This window comes from Pelodiscus sinensis, chromosome 1 (genome assembly GCF_052426305.1).
Source record: "Pelodiscus sinensis isolate ZL-2025 chromosome 1, ASM5242630v1, whole genome shotgun sequence".
In the NCBI taxonomy this organism is placed as follows: domain Eukaryota; kingdom Metazoa; phylum Chordata; order Testudines; family Trionychidae; genus Pelodiscus; species Pelodiscus sinensis.
This window is the reverse complement of record NC_143052.1, coordinates 217,435,383-217,456,430: the sequence shown is the minus strand read 5'-3', so window position 1 is coordinate 217,456,430 and position 21,048 is coordinate 217,435,383. Positions and strand designations below refer to the sequence as shown.

The window sequence follows — 21,048 nt, the reverse complement described above, 5'->3', positions numbered from 1 at the left end:
TGTAGACAGCACAGTGCTGTTTTCTGCAAAAAAGCCCCGATGGCTAAAATGGTGATCGGGGCTTTTTTGCAGAAAAGTGCATCTAGATTGGCCACAGACGCTTTTCCGCAAAAAGTGCTTTTGCGGAAAAGCGTCCTGCCAATTTAGATGCGATTTTCCGAAAATGCTTTTAACGGAAAGCTTTTCTGTTAAAAGCATTTCTGGAAAATCATGCCAGTGTAGACGTAGTCCCTGTGTTCTTCTGAGCATAGGCACTGTAACTTACCTGGACCATGCAAGATAGGAGGATTTCCCCATGTACCTCCATAGGGACCAGTTACAGTCTGGCTCTCAGTTTTTCACTTTGTCCTTAGGCAAACTTACTGAGTCCCATGTGAGTCTGTCTGGTTTAGAGCTAGATTATGCCTTGAGCTATGTCCCTGAGAAAATGGTATGTAAATGGTAACACTTCAGTGAGTAGATCTAGGAGGCACTGCACCTCAAAACTGGCACCTTTCTGCTGCACAACTACCTCCGTATTTCTGCCTTGCTCTGGGATGTGGGGAGAGAGTCGTTTACTGCTGTGCTCTACCCAGGGTAGTCAACAGACTTGATGGGCCTCCGGGCAAGATGCTGTGATGGGAGTGGGGAGAGTCAGTTCCATGCCCCTGGAAGGGGCAGGGTCTCAGGTGGAAGGGGTGGGCCGGGGAATTAGCCTTCCTCAGCCAAGCCTTCACCATCACCTGGAGCATGCTACTCATGGCTCTGGCGGCAATTTAAAGGGTCCAGGGTGCTGGCCACTGCTACTGCGGCAGCAGTGGTGGCCAAAGCCCCATGTCTTTTACATTTACCTGGCCTTGGGGCAGCTGCCCCCTATAAGCTCCCCACCCCTCTTCCTGTCGGTGAGCCTGCCTGTACCACCTGCAAACTGCAGAGTTCCCCAGGCCAAGTCAGCTTGTTTTCTGTCATATTTGTGACTGAGCTAAGGCTCTACTCTGCTGATTTCCCCCATCCAGTTCCTGCCCACCTGCGCCAGTCTGGGTAATAATAGGTGTTTAGCATACTCTTGTTCCTGTAGGCCCAGGCCCAAGACGTGGGTCTCCCACACTGGATCATTAGTGGCGTTCTTACTTCCCTGTGGGAGCTCACAGTTCCAAGGAGACTGTCGGTCTACAGAGAGAGTTTACACAGTTGTAACGTCAAGGCTACACCCTAAATATGCTTATCCTTCTTCACTCAGTCTCTTAGGATTTTCACATTCTTTGTGTGTGCATGTAAAAATGAAGAGTTTTTGCTTCTCTATCTCTAGTGTGGCTTTTACACCTTTCCACCCTCCCGTAGTTCATGTGGGTGTGTCTGTGTTCCATTCTTTGATTGTCAATCATTATTATTTCCTTGTATGCTTCCGTACCCAAATAAATGTCCAAGGAAAATTGTCAAACATCTGAGAATGGTTTTATATTTCTTATATAATGACAACACCATTGACATTTTAGTTACAGAGAATTTGATTCCTGAGAAGAAAAAAGGCACCACATGCAAACTGAACACTACAGGATACAGATTTAGGTGAAAAAACTCTCCAAGGCAAGGAGAAAAGATACACCTGGAAATAACCACTCCCAGGAAATAAGACTTTGAATGTAAGAACACAGCACACAGAGAATATGTATCAAAGGCCACTGACAAAAACAGAGTTAACAATTGGAACAGCCTCAGCAGACATTTCTATATACACTTAATTCAATTCAGCTGTAGTCAAGTGTAATGGAGTAAACAGACCCCCGGCTAGCACCTAGAAGGGAGAAGCTTACACACTACTCCTGCAGAGGAGAGTCCACATCTACATATCATAAATATAGGATCTGCCAAAAAAGAATGGCTCTGAGAATTATCTTTGGAATACTGAGGGCTCAATTCAAGAAATTGTTAGGTGAGATAGTAAGTACCTTCTAGTTACAGGAGGAGTGCTGCACTTTAAAGCATCTGTCCTCTTTCAGAAGGATGCACAATCAGAAATCTGGTTAGGTGGCAGGTGGCAGAGGCCTGCTGTGGAGGTGATCATACATACTATGAAACCCTATCCACCTGGCAGACAGTTGCCCTCTTTCTGATGGATTCCCACTTCAGCTAGCGGTGTGGGGCTAATTCCTTTCAGAAACCAGGATGGAGAATTTTTGTTTTTCACTTTCAGTTGAAAACCCTGGCTGTGAGGAGCTTTTGTTTATTTTAAATAATCATAATAAGACCTAGCTATTTCAGATCCAGAACATGTGGGTAATCTGGTCAGCAGAACGTCAGAACCCTGGAGGATGGTTGCATACTCAGCCTTAGTTTGGCCTGTTCTAGAAGACTAAAAAATAGCCAAAACAATGTAATAATACTTAATAAAGGGCTTAGATGCACAGGAACATGGAGGACTTGATTTAACACCTAGTTTGCTTGTTTTGTAGAGGTAGGATTTGAGTAGTCAAATCAGGTGAAAGTTTGTGGGTTTTGGAACCTTGTGAGTTTGGAATAAGAATTGGCGGGTATCCAGTTTGAATTGGAATGCCTGGTTGAAAAGGGATCCTAGTGGCTCTGGTCAGCACTGCTGACCAGGCCATTAAAGGTCTGGTTGGAGGAGCAGGCCATCTCCTTACTCAGTTTTACATGGCTCTTGGGAAGCTGCCAGCCGCCACCTGCATCTCAAACTGTTGCCCCCGGCTTGAAGCCCACTTCAGTACTACTAATACCTCAAATCCTGCACACCCAGCCAGAGCACTCACCTGCCTCCCACACCCCCTAACTCTCTGCCCCAGCCCAGAGCTTTGTTGTGCACACTAAATCCCTTATCTCCAGTCCCACCCCAGAGCTTGCACCCCTAGCTGAAGCCCTTGTCCCCCTCACACACACACAAACCCCTGTTCCAGCTTGATGAAAATGAATGAGTGAGCAAGGGTGTAGCAGAGTGAGATGTGGTAGGGGTATGGATTGAGTGTGGGGGAGAAGGGGACTCAGAGAAGCAGCAGGGCAGATTGCAGAGCAAATAGAAATTTCTGTAAATAGAAAAGTTGGCAACCCTAGTTTGGAATAAGCCCTAAAACCTCAAGTGCAGTTGAAGAGGTTTTGCCACTGCAATTGCAAATGCACTGTTAGAGGAGAAAAATTTCAAGAAGGGATACAGGTGTCTGAAACTTTTTAAAATTAAAAGTGTTATGAACACTCTTTCCTTAGAGGCATGCTTGCCCATTGAGGCCTACAAACAATTATCCCCCAAACACTCTTTGAACTACTAATAGAATCAACAAAAGACAAATCTTAAAAAAAGAAGACGAGGGAATTAAGATGTGCCAAACTGAATTGCTGAGTCATTTTGCTTTTTTATTACACTTATCTCCTATTCTTTCCCTGTACATTGTTTAATTAGGCTCCAATTTACAATGTACAAACATTGACTGCAGTGGGGCTCCCTGAAGGTGCACCCATCTACTCACATTATAAATGTTGCAGAATTGGGGCCATGGAATGTAAGTTTCTCTGGCAAATGCTTTTTTGCTAATTTGTAGAGTACCTCATTAAATCCTATGATGGATATATAAATAAATGTAAATACGGATACAACAAATCCATGCCTTATTGATACATTGGAATTATTTCAGAATAGCAAAGTGAGTTTGGAGAAAAGGAGAGTGGATACCTTGACAATATTTAAATAAACAGAAACTGTTTGCCAAAATTCCACAGCTGGAATGAATGGCTTGAATGAAAAGATACGAAATGAGCAAAATGTTGGATTTACTAGACTGAAACTTGGGAGAAGAGAAGAAAAGGAAATGCTGTTAAAAGCTATACCTCTGACTGAGAAAAAAGAGAGCAACACAGCACTTTATTTGCAAATGCTTGCATGCTGGTATTTGTTCCAAGATAAAAAGAGAAATTTGCACAAAAATCTCTTTTATTAGAAAAGCTAACATTGCTGGTCTCCACTGAAATGCACTTTTAAACACCTCAAAGGAATGTTACCTTTTTATACTATTCCTGATGATGCCAATGCACACCTGGTTACCGAATTTTGTGATTTTGTCCTCACCCATAACTATTCCAATAAGGGGACAATTTATAGCTTCCAGTCAGCAGCACAGCTACGGGTACCTTCATGGCCCCACAATATACCAACATCTATGGTTGACCTCAAAGAACGTTTCCTCAGCTTTCGCCCATTTGCACTCTTACTCTACTTATGCTATGTTGACAACATCTTCATCATATGGACCCACGGGAAGGAGACCCTTGAAGAATTCCACAGGGATTTCAACAATTTCCATCCCACCATCAACCTTAGCCTGGACCAGTCCACACAAGAGATCCACTTCCTTGACACCACAGTACAATTAAATGATGGCCACATCTCCACCATCTTATACTGGAAACCGACCGACTGCTACACTTATCCTCATGCCTCTAGCTTTCAAGCAGGACACATTACCTGATCAATTGTTTACAGCCAGGCCCTAAGATACAACCAGATTTGCTCCAATCCCACAGACAGAGACAAACACCCACAGGATCTCTATCAGACATTCTTAAAACTTCAATACCCATCCGGGGAAGTGAAAAAAAAAAGGTTGGCAGAGCCAGATGAGTACCCAGGCATCAGTTTCTTCAAAATAGCCCAACAAACAAAATAATAGAATACCACTAGTCATCACCTACAGCCCCCAGCAATAAACTCTTCCGGCGCATCACTAACAATCTATCCTGGAAAATGATCCCTCACTCTCACAGGCCTTGGGGAACAGGCCAATCACCTATAGACAGCCCCCCAACCTGAAACAAATTCTTTCCAGCAATTATGCAGCATACCTCCATCATACTCACCTAGGAACCCACCCCTGCAATCAACTCCAGTGCCAACTCTGTCCATTCATCGACACAAGCAACATCATTACAGGACCTAACCACATAACCATCCACATTAGAGGCTCATACAGCTGCACATCCACTAATGTGATCTATGCCATCAAGTGCTGGCAATGCACCTCTGCCATATTTATTGACCAAACTGGACAGTCTCTACAACAAAGGATTAATAGACACAAATCAGATATTTGAAATGGTAACACATAGAAACCTATTGGGGAATATTTTAACTTGACGGAGCCCTCATTAATGGATTTAAAGGTAGCTATAATTGTCTCATACAAAACAATTTCAGGAATCAACTAGAAAGAGAATTTGCGGAACTAGCCTTCATATGCAAATTTGATTCTATCTCGCATGGCCTGAACAAAGGCATGAACTGGATAGACCATTATATTTAATACCCAAATGACATTAAAAGCCAAGAATCAGGCACTTACAGCCTAATCTAGTAGCCTCATTTAGCACCAACACTTTAATTGCAGGGGTTTTTTTGTCTTCCACCTCCCTCTCTTCCCTCTTTTTCTGCTTTATATTTCAAACTCTGTGTCTCTTGCTCCATATTTGTCATCTGAAGAAGTGGGTTGTGCCCATGAAAGCTCATGATACTATATATATATATATATATATATTACTCTCTAAGGTGTTACAGGACTGTTGTTGTTTTTTTTAAAACCTTTTTTACAAATATTCTATGCCTTTCACAAAAATGCAGATGTGAAACAGAATTTTTCAATATTAGGAAAATTGTAAGATTAAATAATTGGTAATGGGAAAAGAAAAAAGTATGTAATTGTAACCCACACACCTACTGGGTATGGTTCACTGTCCCAGATAGTGGCACCAAGAACACTTAGGTTGCATTTAGGGCTTAAATCGAAATAAGCTATGCAAATTGAGCTACGTCAATTGCATAGCTTATTTCAAAATAGCTTATTTTGAAATTGGAAGCATCTACACAGCACGTATTTCAAAACAGAGCACTCTTCCTCCAACTTCTCTTACTCCTTGTACAATGACGGTTATAGGAGTCAGAGTAAGAAGTCCTCCAGCTTGATAGTGTTTTGACTTTATTTTGAAATAATGTTGCTGTGTAGATGTACTCTTGGGCTAGGTCTACACTGCAGGCTTCTTGCACAAGAACTGTTTTGTGCAAGAGTTCTTGTGCAAAAGGTCTTGCGCAAGAGCGCATCCACACTGCCATGTGCTTTTGCAGAAGAGATGTGCTTTTGCACAAGAGTTTCCATGGCAGTGTGGACGCTCACTTGTGCAAGAAAGCTCTTATGGCCATTTTAGCTATAGGGGTTTCATGTGCAAGAAACCCCTGTAGCCTGTCCACACATGCCTTCTTGCGCAAGAGCTCTTGTGCAAGAGGGCTTATTACTCATGGGGAGAGGAATAACTTTTGCGCAAGAAGTCCTATTTTCTGATACTTTACTGTAAATTTACTTGCGCAAGAACATGTACGCAGTGTAGATGCTCCTCAAGGTTTTGCATAAGAACAGCAGTGTAGAAGCTTTCAATGTAGATGTAGCCTTGGAGAGAATGAGTTTGCTCTACAGCTGTGGTGTCCAAATATACTAGTCACTAGCCACATGTGGCTATTTGGCTGGTTGAATGTGGCTAGTTGGCCTGAACAATGTGGCTATTTGGCCTGTTGAGTGTGATTACTTTGCCATGATAGTGGCTACTGCTTCAGAACTGGTTGGATACCATGTCTCTACAGTCTTAGCTAGGAGCCAGCTGGCTTTTAGCTCAAGTGGTAGAGGCTTATACATGAATCTCCCCAGGTTCAGTTCCGCTTGTTGACGTTACAACTGGGGTCTCATCCAGATTTCATTTGGATCTCTGACGCTTGGAACAGGCTTCCTCAGATGGGGGAAGTATGTAATCCACACAACTATTGGGTGTGGTTCACTGTGTTAGACCACTTAGAGAAAGAATGAGTATGCTCTACAGTTTTAGCTAAGCCAGCTGGCTGTTAATTCCAGCTGTAGAGCCTCATGCACTAAGCTGCAAAAGTTCCAGGTTCAGTTCTGTCTTTCGGTCTTCCATAATATTAACTGTATATGAGAAATCCGCCACTGCTTGAATTCAATCATGTAGTCTTAATCCAACCTGATTGGTTAGGAATTCATATAAAACCACCTCTTCATTACATCAGCACTAAAGAGCTAGTAGATACATATTAAGTATAATTTAGGGCTCCCTTCATGTTCATATACGTTACTGGTTCCTAAATAGCAGGGAAGGTTGGAGTGGGGTAAAGAGGATTGCTCTCTTGCAAAAACTGTGTCCAGACAAGATTAGTAATGTCCAAAAATAATTGTGATTGAGAGTCATCTAAGTTCCTGATGTGAAAAGGGTTGGTTGTCTGTATCCAGTTTTTAATGGCCATGAATCTACGTTAATAATTGTCCTTGTTGGAAGTCTCAGGCAAAAGATGAAGGGCTGAATGGAATAAGTATAATGAACCTCCAGAGATGGTCTTGCCATTGCTAGACTGAGATGTCGGGCAGTATGGAAAGATTATAATACCTCTGCTTCTGTTGTTCTGCTTTGGTCGATCAACAAAGAACTTTTGTGTCTAATGCTGTCAGTCTAACACTTCATAAATCCTTACATGAAAAAATGAAAATATTTTCTAACCAAATCATTTTAATCAAAGTAGTTGTAGTGACATTGTTTCTTTAATGCACATGCACATGTCTTTGTCTTTGAAATCTCACTTTTCTACTTAGTTTCATCCACATCTGTCCCGGTCTGTACAGATGTTGATGGATCTGTGCTTTTCCTTCAATGTATATTGCAACATTTTTATTGCATTCCACAGGTCCTCCAGTAAACGTTACTTGCAATATTTTTATCAACAGTTTTGGATCAGTCACAGAAACCACAATGGTAAGTGTTATGATGCCACTGGCAAGAAAAGAACAATACTTGATATGTCATGAACAGAACCTGTCAATTTTTCTATTTATTGTTCAACCTGCAGGTCCTCCTGTAAATGTTACCTGCAACATATTTATCAACAGCTTTGGTTCAATAGCAGAAACTACAATGGTGAGTGGGACTGACCATTGAAGCCATCTTGTGAAGGAGTGGGATGTGATATAGAATGGTGCTATTATGGATGTGGGTACAATTACTGAGTTCTTAAGCTACTAAGCATGTACCTATAGTATTAAAATATAATAAATTCTACATACCATAGTGCTAAAGTTCAGGAATAGCTATTGTTGGTCAGAAACAATGCTCTAAATAATAAATAAGTAGTGAAGTAAAAAATATGATTATATCTTAAATAAATGTAGCCCTTGAAAATATACCTGGAAATCAAAGTTAAGAGAAATATATGATGGCTCTGTCTTACATTTGCAGGATAATACTATAATTAGAGTCTTACATATTTTAGTAATCCCCAGGGCTATAAATTAGGGTTGTGTGAAATTCCCGTAATGAAATGGAAACGAACCAGATACAACTCCTCTGATGTTAGATTTTGTTACAGATGGGAATCTTTGACCATCTTCACCAAAACATGTGAAACTAGAGGGGCTATCTTTGCTCCATTTCAGTGAATTTGGCCTATTTATGGTTTTGTGCTTGAAGCCATGAAAAAGTCAACCCAACATCAGGTAGATTGTGACAGTTTGCCCTCCCACATATTTGCTTTGAGTCTTTGCTTTTGTTTGAAACTGACAACTCAAAGCAAAATGGAGTGGATGTTAATCTATACAACTAGGTTCAAAGAAAGATTCCCACATATTCATTTTAACCTTAACTGCTGAGATCCCTACATTTCTACTATAATTTTAAAAGAGAAGAATTTGGCAAAATAAGCTTGTTGCACATGCTTTCTTGCAGCATACATAACTCCTGCTAATGTAGAAGGGACTTCTTTAAAAAATAGCATAGTGCTCCTGACATCAGTGGATTATAATGCTATAAATAGGCCTATAGATTTTCATGGAACTATACAGTACATGGAGTGAAGGTACTAGGATAGAGGGTGATAAAGTCTTGTCACTACCCTCAGTTCAATCCATTGTAGAAATGAATATGCGTTGGAGCCACAGAATGGATTCATATTTTGAATCCTTGAAAATTCTGTGATCGAGGGATTCAGTTCAGTCTCCTAGAGATAAGGATTCCAACTTGGATTCAGATGTAACATTCCCCTGCCTAAAAATCAGGCATATTCACATCTCCAAGGAAATTAGAACATACCTCACTTTACAATAAAATCCAGTGCGTTTCCTGTACACCACTGTAAAGAAGGAGCTGTTGTCGATTCTAAAGTAATCACACCGTAGTTTTGACACTGTTTTGTGTAGTCCCATCCTATGCTGCTGAATGCCTTATATACCTCCTGAAGTTGAAGGAAGTAGAGTGTTCTCATCATTTTGTAGGGTCAAATCTCTATAATCAACATCAAACACCTTATCTATAAAAAGACATGGTAAATCAAAGACCAGGTGTAAGAAATGTGGTTATAAATTTTCAGGGGGTAGCCAAGTTAGTCTGTACAGGATAAACTTAAAAAACAACAAAAAGTCTGGTAGCACTTTAAAGACTAACAAAACATGTAGATCATGATACCATCTACATGTTTTGTTAGTCTTTAAAGTGCTACCAGACTATTTGTTGTTTTTTGCATTTTTTGTGCTTTTTTGTAGTTATAAATGTTGTCCTGTAATGTTTGCCTTCTGAAAAAACACATATTTATATTAGTTAGTTAATCAATATTTGATTTAAATATTTTAAATATTTATTTAAATTATATAATAAATTATGGGAGACATTTTCAAATGCACTGAAGAGATTTAGGAGCTGAAATCCCATTGAAACGAATGTGCGTTCTACTCCTAAATCCTTTGGTGGTTTTTGAAAAACTGCCATCTAACTTTTCACTCAAGATGAACTGTATTTTTTAACAGGCTAAGTAACTTTCTTGCATAATATGAAAAGAGAGGGGCTCTACTATAAACAACAAGGAAATATAGCAGAGTGGAGGCAGCATATGTTATAACTTTCAGCAGTAGGTTTCAACCTATGGTCCACAGACCCCTGTGGATCCCCAGACTATATTTATGGGGTCTACAAAGGGTGACTATGAAAATAAAGTTTCAGAACCCAGCAAAAACATCTGGTTTTTGGATTAATCAAAAGTATGTGAATATCCCCACCTAGGGGTTAAAACCCAGCTGTGCTGTCATTACCATAGACACACAGTTTAGTGCCCTTTCTCACTCTGTCTCAAATGCCATGTTGAGCATAGTGATAGAAATGTAGCCGTGTTAGTCTGGGGTAGCTGAAGCAAAATGCAGGACAATGTAGCACTTTAAAGACTAACAAGATGGTTTATTAGATGATGAGCTTTCGTGGGCCAGACCCACTTCCTCAGATCAAAATAATTTATAGTTGAATTCTATTGAGTCAGTTTTCAGTCAAAGATTTCTATGAAAGGGGTCTGTGAATTGAATTTCCAGAGTCCCCACCTTCTTTTGAAAATGTATAGGGGTCCACAAAGGAAAAAGATTGAAAGGCACTGACCTATAGTATTTATACATAGTCTTTTAAAATTACTTTGAGAAGAACATCAAAATAACATTGAAACCAAGAGGGAGGGGGGAAATCAGAATACCACATAATTTATAACAATCAACGTACTTTATTTTCAGTATCCTTCAAGTCTTGGTAAGATTTGCTAAATCTAAAGGATTCTGAGAAGAGAGGTCTTAGCCATTCATTTTGCATTCTGTCATTCTGTTGGTCTTAGCTCAGCATTAAGTAGCAAAAACCCTGCACGTCACTGGCTTTACAAGATGGCATTCAATGAGAATATTTGCACGACCTAATGCTGATTGCATTAATTAGACTCTTTCATTGCTTTGATTAAATCCCCTCATTGCATTTTATTATCTATCAAATATGTTAATGTGCACCTTTTCAATGTTCATTAACACATTCTGCTGAAAAAAGCTAAACACTCAAGTAAATGAAAACAAAGACTGTTGGCTTCCTTGTTTTGCTTTATTCATAGTATCTGCAGACAGTGTTGAATGAGTTCTGTTAAAGTGGGTGCTGTTCAGCTGTTTGATATTGATTTTCTTAATACTGTTACCTCATTAATGACTAGTTTAGAATATGTTTTTAAAATGTTCCTAGAGGCAGACATCAATTACTACTCATTACCACGCTTTCCAAAGTAAATTTAATTATGTGGTAAAAAGTTTTGCATCCCTTGTGATAAATAATGAAAGGTTTCTTTTTGCCATCTAGAACTCATTTTGTTCTCATCAAATGCTCTTGATGATTTTGACATAAAACTAAAATAAAAAAAAAGAAAAATTGCAAGTAGGTTATACATTAGATTGAAAATCAAAAGAAGATGTTCATCTCTCAGAGGAACAAAATGCTTAAAGTACTTAGGTTTAAAGTACTAATGGGGATATTTTCAGAACATTGCTTGGAATAGACATATTGAAAATGTTGGGGGACCAAAATCTGCCCTCAGATGATCTCACTGAAAAAAGATTTTTGTCCCAATCCTGCAGTATTTGCTCATGCAAAATCCTTATTAACCCAGACATAATTTTTTACTTCTGTATAGGGCTGATATGGAAATAAAATTCAACTCTGTGACCAAACATCAACTTAAGTCACATTCAAGCCCTTTTTTGGAGGTTTAAATGGAAGCTAAGTGGTAGATGTACCTTAGTCAGGTCCTGTGCAGTGGGTGAATTTCACGTGTTATGCACAAGTTCCACTGATTTGAATGCATGAGAACAATTTGACCATGAGCAGACTGGTGGATTGAGCCCTTGGTCCTTAACCAGTAACAGGTGCTGTGTTCACAGCAAGCAATGGTTTTGAAATGACTGCATAGTCTGATATCTTTATTCTAATGATGACACATTCGTGGGAAACTGAAGTTAATTCTGTATTCTGTTGGTGGGCTTTTTCTTTTAAAAAAGTTCCATATTTAGCTCAATTCCACTCCCATTGAAGTCAGTGGGTGTTCTACCGTCGATTTCAATGGGAATAGATTTAAACCAATGCTAAACCCTTTTGAAAATTCCATCCAACATATTTGCTACTCTTACTTACTGAAATGCTTTAGCGCTGGGAAATTTTTTATTTATAAGGGTATGCATATATTTAAAAGCATACATTTATTAAAAATATTTTTAAAATATCAGTTTATAAAGCACAACTTTCAGTACTTCAGTAAGTTTTCATTTTAAATTTTATGAAATGGTCTATAACAATAAAATGCAGCCTTGTTAATTCTTCTGCATTGTAATACACAAATCGGACAGTATCACTTTTTTTTTTAATTCCAAAGGAAATTGTTTTCTTCCCTGTTAGGGTGATATACATCGTGCCAGAATGATGATAAATAATAAAGGACTTGATACAGGGCCTTTGAAGTCAATGAAAATGTTTTCATTTTCGTCACTAGCCTTTGGATCAGGCCTTATGTTTTGAAGAGCGGGCAAAACTCATCCTTTGTATAACTCAGAACGTAGAGATACAGTGGGAATGAAGTTGGTCATCTGACAAGACAACAACTTTGAATTATTTTACAATGTAGAATTGAGCAGTAAAACTGCAGCATGAAATAACTGGGACTAAAAGCCACTGATGAATAATCTGTATCAAATTGAGCAACAATCCCAGAGAATTCAGTTATTCATTGTAGCTAATGACCGGGGGTCGGGGAATTAGCTGTTGCCCTTGGAGAAGCTAAAAGCATGTTCATAGATTGACAAACTAATTGTTAATTTTATATATGACTAATTGCCAAGATATTTTATTGCTGGTGTGTACTTGAGTCAATGGCTGACATTTGGGATAAAATCACCTCTTTGATGTCATTCCACCCACTCACTCCAGCAAAGATATTAACTCTGTCTTTATAACCAGTAAAGTGCAATAGAACGTTGCATTGTCTGCATAGACAGTGACATCTTTTCACTAAAAAAAAAAAGGGACTCCGAGTTAGCCACTCAGGCCCTGATTAAGCACATGGATAGTTTCACAGAAGTCTGTGTACTCATGTATGTGGCTGATTCTGGGCCCTACAACAGATCATTTAACTATTCCCTTCCTGTTAATATTAATTTGTAGAATGTATATAGCACAATTCTCTGATCCTTTTCCAAATGCTTTGTTCTGCTGAGGCTGAATGGAGCATCTGATTCTCCCAACACCTGAATCAAATCCTTGCGTGAATAAACCCATTGTTGGTGGAAGGTGGGACGGGAAAAGGCCCCATGGCATGGACAGTGCTTAGGTGGGATTAGAACTCGGAGTTCTTGTTTCCCAGGACTCTGATCAGATCACATTTCTCAGAGAGACTAGCAAATACAATTACAGTTTATAAATCAGTTCTTTAGCTGGTGTAAAGCAGCCCTCCATGAGTGGAATGTTTAATACATTCCTCTCATGCCTGCCTTCAGGAATTTGCCAAATAATCCATACGAGTTCAGAAGAGACTGCTCCCCAGGATGATATTCAAAGCACCAGAAAAAACAAACAAACAAACAGTGTCAGGGAAATACAAAATTCTAGACTGTATCAATGTACTTAATTTACAGGTGTAGCATTCCAGAGCCTGCTGCTCTCCCTATTGCAAACAGGAAGGAGGGAAAGAAAATCAGGACTACCTCTTAAAGCTTTTCATTTTAATTTTTCATCAAGGCTGGAAGCAAAAATAATTAGAGACAAACAGGGGCTATAATAATGCAATTTTGCTTCTAAAAAATGTGCTCAGAGAGAAGATTTCCAAGTATACTTAAGTGATTTATCTGAATATGATCTTTACAGATGTGTCAATAAAGGTGCATCTGCACTACACCCTTGCCTCAAAATAAATTAAGCAATTTGTGCTACGCAAATTGCATAGCTTATTTCCAGGTAATTTCAAATTAGCTTATTTTGAAATTTGGCACAGTCTACACAGTGTCAAATTTAGAAATAAAGCGCTATTCCGAAACATCCCTTAACCCTCGTGGAATGAGGTTTTCAGGGACATCGGAATAGTGAGACTGTTACATTTCAAAATAACAGGCATGCTCAAAAGATGCAGAATAGCTATTTTGGGATACATCCAATATCCCAAAATAGCTCCATAGTGTAGATGTAACCCCAAGGATTATTTAAGACTGTTGGTATTTAATTCAGCTTTAGTACAATGTATATCATCCTATATAAACTTTTCTAACAAAAAGGATTTTGCAGTTGATTCCTTCTAATCTAAATTAGCATGTAAATGTAAAGGCTGCAATAACTATACAAGTGTCCTAAAAATAAAAAAATCCCTCTGCTGCTATCATTAAACGTCAGTATGTGTCCTGCTTTAGAAAACTTAAAAGACGCTCACATAGTTGAATATATTAACTTTATTTCTTAAGCAATCTCTGATGCTAGCACGTCCCCTCTTTCCTGTACCAATTTTGTTAAGAGTATTTTCATGCCTTTGTAGTGGAAATTGTTCCATACACATTGACAAGATAATTACCATATTTTTAAGGTAGAGAAAACAAGAAAAAGAGATGCCTGAAGTTTGTATCCTTATGAGATATTTTGGCAATTTAGAACTCAAAATATTTGTTTAATCATAAACCATATGAAACTCCATGGCACAGAAAAACATGCACTTGGCTATGAAAAATATATGTAGTCTTGTCTTTGAAGACTTCTATTAGTGCTGCTAATAACTGACTGTCCTTAAGCTCAGCCTCCCACTATCAGCTCTTTATGTGTATGTCTACACTAGCCCCCTAGTTCGAACTAGGGAGGCTAATGTAGGCATTCGAAGTTGCAAATGAAGCCCGGGATTTAAATATCCCAGGCTTCATTTGCATCTTCCTGGGCACCGCCATTTTTAAATGTCCCTTAGTCCAAACTCCGTGCCCACGATTAGAGATCCTAATTTGAACTACCTACTCTGTGCCGCGTGTAGCCGCGGGCACGGCGTTCGGACTAAGGGACATTTAAAAATGGCGGCGCACAGGAAGATGCAAATGAAGCCCAGAATATTTAAATCCCGGGCTTCATTTGCAACTTCGAATGCCTACATTAGCCTCCCTAGTTTGAACTAGGGGGCTAGTGTAGACATACCCTATTACTCTCTGGCACTCATTCTTTGGTTCTTTCCCACACAGACAAAAAAATTTTAAAAATCATGTTTCTAATGAAATCACAAAACATTATCCTGTGGTTTCAGAAGTTTCCTCAGTCCCTGTTCTTGGAGCCATTTAAAATGTTTTCTCAGTTCAGCAGCACACTATTCACCGTGAGCCTTGTGAATGAACATTGGGAAACTCTTAAGTTTGGAGGGGCTTATTCATCAGAGCTTGCATATTTGGCAATTAACTTATTGCATTGCTACTCATAGGGAGAATATTAAATTTCTTTTCAATGATGATAAACTCTTTGGACTGTGCAATCCAGTGGCCTAACTAAACAAATGTCAACTTATACATTTTCCAAGTCAAAAGTATATCTTTGTCATTTTCCTATATTCGCGCTACTGCAGAACAAATCCTAAATACAGGATTTTTTGTATAGAGGATGGAATTATTTTGAGTCCCTTTCATTAACCTCTTTTTTTCCATCAGATAATATAATCATTTTAATATTCCTTGAAACTAAAATATCCAAGATGAATTATATGGATTTCTGATAAGCTATTCTCAGGGCAGTTAAATGTGGGTTGTTCAATGTCATTTAAATGTATAACAGCAGTAAAGCCAGAAATGCCAAACCTGAATTTGCTGAGCATAGGAACTCAGTAGGAATGATAAACTCAGAATATGTAAGACAGTGTGAAAGTTTTTTCTATTAGCTTTGGATCAGGACCTAAATGCTGTTATAACATTAATGGCCAGTTTTGCCACAGTACTGAAGTTGACTCTAAATGAACCATTTAATAATCGCTATCTTCCCAGTTGTAATTAAAAGGTTACTGGGCAGAAGAATGCAATTAGCATAAAGATAAATAGAAAAACACTGGAGAAGGAGCATAGAATTAGAGAGCACATGAAAAAAAACATATTATAGGTATGCAAGGGTTATGAATGGGAAATGATGGAGATATAATTTCTCCTATCACATAATCGTCTTCCATGGAATTAGCATCCGTCCCCTGAAGCATTAGAATCTGTTGATTTACAGATTGTGAATGATTTAGTTAAGTTCCTCCCTGAGATTTTGATACTTTTTTATTTTACACTGTGATTACTGTACATTGTACAGATAGTAATACTTTGACATTTCATGCTAATCCAAAGTATTGCATAGGGGGTTGTACTTATTATTATGGTTACAGTGAATATTATCTTCATCAGCTGAAAAGGAACTATTGGTTTTGATTTGGAAAATGTACCTGTGCAGTCCTCTAATTCAAAAGAAAGAGTAATTACATCATTGGTACACTACTGAACCTAAAATGATTGTGAACATCAGGAAAGTTAAAATGAATCTCTCCACCTCAGCAAGGGATTGACTTTTGTGCATGACATTTCCATAGGACTACAGAGTGAACATCTTTTTGAGACAACAGTGGAATGACTCACGCCTCGCTTACAGTGAATATCCCGATGACTCCTTGGATTTGGATCCATCTATGTTAGACTCCATTTGGAAGCCTGATTTATTCTTTGCCAATGAGAAAGGTGCAAACTTCCATGATGTTACCACAGATAACAAGTTGCTGAGGATTTCTAAGACTGGGAAAGTGCTGTACAGTATCAGGTGAACCAGTTTTTTTTTACGCATGTCACTTTGCTTTGAGATAGGCCACACTTGTCGTTCATTTTTGTTGCCCATTTTGTATACTTTATTGAGACATAAGCTTAGCAGAATAGAAAGAAAATCTATTTTACCTCTTCACAAATTAGAATATGAGTGGCACATCAGTATCTCCTAGCCATTCTGAAGAATGAATGGGTCTAGTATCCTATTGTGTGCATCAGTCATTCCCATGATCACCAATTGGCATTACTCTTTTACTAGGAGGGGAAAAAAATCTTCCAGTCTTATGTGGGCAGAATTTTCAAAGTAAAGGGAAAGGGTTATTTTAAATGGTGGAAGAGCCTCTTAAGTGAAGTCCTTCCTGCCATGTAACAACTTGGCTTGGAATAAGTATGAAAATCACCTATATATCTGCTGGCCTTTGCATGCATTTAAAAGTTAGTGGAATTGCTTTTTATTTTTGATACAAAGTGCAATGTAATATAGTGTATATGTCACACTGATTGAGTTTAGGCTTCATTAATAAATGCTATTTGACGCAACATAACTTGATGTGACCTTATGAAATGGGACACACGCAGGGAATCTGAATGATAGAGAGGTAAAAACTGCATTGCTTAAGAATTGGCTGCAGCAAACAATCTCCAGCACTCATTTGACATGCAGGTTAGTGTGCACTTTTATTTGATGAACTGCTTAACACTTGTAATGGGATCTGAAGATGTAAAGCACTCTATTACTATTATTACAGAAGTTAATCATAATTTCTGAATTCCTGCAGACGTCTTTTTTTGCAGTGGTAGGCGTATAGAATGTATACATTCTTTCAGATGCGTAACTAGCTGCTTGATGAGCAGTTTCTTCTTTATGAACCTGAACAAAATTTGTAGTATCTGTAGCGGGAGCTATTATATGTAAGGGCTGTAGGACAGTGAGATATTTCACAGCATGGGTATATTTCTGACTGGGCATTCTTAAGCTTTACAGAAGCACAGATTTTTAAGACTAGATTATTGTTGTTCTATTTAATGAGAAAGTAGATTTTCAGCGGACAAAAAATTATGCCTACTCAATTTACTTAATTCCCATGGAAATTCTGTGCATTCTATGAGGAGCATTCTATGAGGATGGGTTGATAGATAACATAACTGTTCAGTGGGCAAAATTTGAAATGGTTATATCGTTAAAGGGGGAGAAAAACAGCAGTACGCCAGGGTGAAAACAGAACTCACAGAGAGCTATACCATACATTAAGCATTCTGTCACGTACAAATATCCGTTATTTAATCTCAAGAAAGAAATGAATGCTTCTGTTCATTTGAGTGACATCAGACACCATCTTACTGGAGGCAACAGTGCAGTTGGGTGCCAGTCTGAGCACAGATGGATAATTTTCCTGACATTTGTCCATGCTGCAAAAGTAATATTTCAAGCTGTCATATCATATTTGTAAAATTCACAAACTAACTGTAAGTTAATTTGAAATAGAGTAAACACAAGTAATCTTTTGTGCTAAGGGAAAGTGTATTGTGTCTCATTTTCATTGCACAGCATTACCATATATTGTACCTGGTGCTTGTACAACACAACAGCATGCAGTTTACACATTAATAAAATTGATAGTGAACATAACCTCTGTTTGAAGAGAGTTACCAATTAGAAGCAATTAAAAAATAATTGTTTGACTCTATGCTCCATATACTGGTCTTGATTGATCATTCCATAACTTCATAACTCAATTGACTTTAGTGATGTTACATTGGAATAAAACTGAAGATCTGCATTGGCTAGTTAGTCCCATTGTATTAGGAAGCCATGGTTGTAATTGCTATTCCATTTTCTCTACCATAATTATAATAATCATATGTAGGTTTTTTTACACTTCAATGTTCAAAGCACTTTACAGATATGACTTTAGAGTTATGTCTCAGGCTATTCTATCATATGTTTGTAGATTTCATGAAATTATGAGAAAGTTAATCTGAAATAAACATAAACATGTTTTCTCTAAAATAAAAGTGGAATGATTTCCAATATGCATTGACTAAGAAGACAGACATTTCTATTCTGTCTGGTCTTCCTACCTACTGCATTGGTAACATTCTAACAGTAAATGTAAAAATAACAGTAAAAGTATTTAGGAATACAACAAGATGGTTCACCACAGAGACAGGCAGTTTATTTTGTTGTGTGCCCTAAGAGACAAATCCTGCCCTTTGTTCTGCAGGTATGAAATGTCTTCTGGCAGTTACAATCAATAGATACAATAAAGTCACATCCACAGAACAACTTCACCATAAGCAGAGGTACTCTGTAACTTGGATTGCAGTTCTTCAGCATCTGGGCCAAAGCAATCTCTTGACTTTGTTGAAATCCTATCTTCTCTTCCCATGGCCTGTTTCCCACAGTACATTTTGTTATATCTTCATTTGCTTTTTGTGTCATGATCAGTATAGATTTAAGTACTTTGGGACGTAGATCATGTTTTCTCTATCACAATTTGGTCAGCACAGACCATAGGTGCAGTCTCCATGGATGCTCTGGGCCAGAGCACCCACAGAAAACAGATAGTGGGTGGACAGTAACCACTGGCAGTTCCCTGCCCCTATCAAATCCTTCCCCACCTCTCACCAGCTCAGATCAGCTATTTAGCAACATGCAGGTGGCAGAAAGAGGTGCAGGAAGGTGCAAGGGTTTCCTTGCCACGTTAGCTGCCCCCTCCCCACACACACACTGTTATGCTCATGTTACCGAGTGGTTGCAGACATATCAGCTTGATGCAGAATGTGATGCACCTAACCTTGAATCCAAGAGACTAAGTGAAGTCTTCTCCATACAGAGTAAATTATCAAGCGGATAGTCACACTTTAAAAGCATGAGAGGATGACAGTTTGTTGTGTTATTTAGGAAAGAGCTATTTGGAATTGCCTTGGAAAGAAATATAGGGGAAGAGATTTTTAAAAACTGTTTACCATTCTTTCTCCCTTCTCCACCCAGCTCTGGTTAGAGTATCTGTATGGTTACACTGAGGACCTGGCTAAGAAAGTACTCAAAATATTTCAAAATAGCTACACCCATTTTCAGATTAGCTATCTCTGTTTTGTTGGTCTTCATTGTGCTGGGTGAGGTGTAACTAGTTAAGCTCTTGCCTCTTTATGGTCATGTGTCCTGACCTTGATCCAAATGTAAAATGCTATTATGGAGAAGGGCAGAGAACAGGGACAGGGTGTTGGTGTAGAGAGTGTATAAAAAGAAACAATGCTCATAGAACACCGTGGGATGGAGAAGAATCAGGCTTGGTGTTGACTCCTTTCTGTTTATGCAAAAGAACCCTACTTCTGTACCCTCCATACTCAGGGCCATCCCAGGTGGAAAGGAGGCTACCTCTTTCCCAGGTGCAGGACTCAGGGCAAAGCCACTACTGCAGACTCCACCCAGCCTCTGCTCCACTCTCACTCCACCGCAACAACCCTGGCTCTCCCAGCCCACAGAGATGCTCTATATAGATACAAATGGCAATACATCTGGAGTACAAGTTGTGAACCAGGTGCTTTACCTAGTGAGATTCAGGAGATCACAGTCCAAAGCACAATCAAGTCTAATTTTCCAACTTCTTTCTTTGAATTGCCTCTTTTTTCCTTCTTGTTCTTTTTCTCTTTCATACTATGGCAATTGTGCTGCATGCCAGGAGAAACTGCTCATGCTCAACCCCCTGCACAAGTTTTTCGTTATATTATGATGAGACTTGTCAGAATTCAATTTTTAAAAATACTTTCAAAGGAAAAGATCACTATTTATTTTCAGCACATTTTAATTGTATTCATTCAAATTGTCACTAGTTGAGCAAAATTATGGGGTTTAAGCATTTTTAATCATTTTTCAATTTTCAGTTGGTGGACTTATAGGGGAAGACAATAATTATTCTTTTATAGTAAAAGATAAGATTAAAAACGTTAAAGCTTTAAAACGGTTACAACATTAATTGTCAAAATAAACATAATAAATAGATCTAAATCAAACTCTAATAATTCATCAAATGACATTTTCTCATATTGCCTATCTGTAAATACCTATTAGCAATGGAAATATTTTTTCATCAGTTTGTGTGTATACAGTGAAATCAGCATTTACTCATAAAAATCTAATCCTTCTAAGCATAATTTGAATAATAAAGATTACAACATACAAGATACTTAGAGGCAAAAGCAATCTCTAGCCCTGGAGTATTTTCCCTGGAGCATTTTGGACCTCCCACTACAAAGCAGGTAAGTTTGTGCTAGTGGAAATGCACTAGCCACAATGAATGAAGCTGCAATCATTGAATAGTCTCCTCTGTACCTGTGTCCTTTGTCCTATATGAAGAAAAAACAAAACAGCTAAAAAGTTAGAAGCAAATCCAGA

General features: G+C 38.5%; 1 protein-coding gene across 1 annotated transcript in view; it reads left to right on the top strand.

The window, feature by feature from the left end:
* Positions 1-21,048, top strand: part of GLRA2 (glycine receptor alpha 2) — a 145,115-nt gene that overhangs the window by 24,618 nt on the left and 99,449 nt on the right. Inside the window, exons 3-4 of the mRNA XM_006122811.5 lie at positions 7,715-7,782; positions 16,424-16,647. Of these exons, the coding sequence (XP_006122873.1) occupies positions 7,715-7,782; positions 16,424-16,647 (292 nt within the window). The remainder of the gene's footprint in view (positions 1-7,714; positions 7,783-16,423; positions 16,648-21,048) is intronic.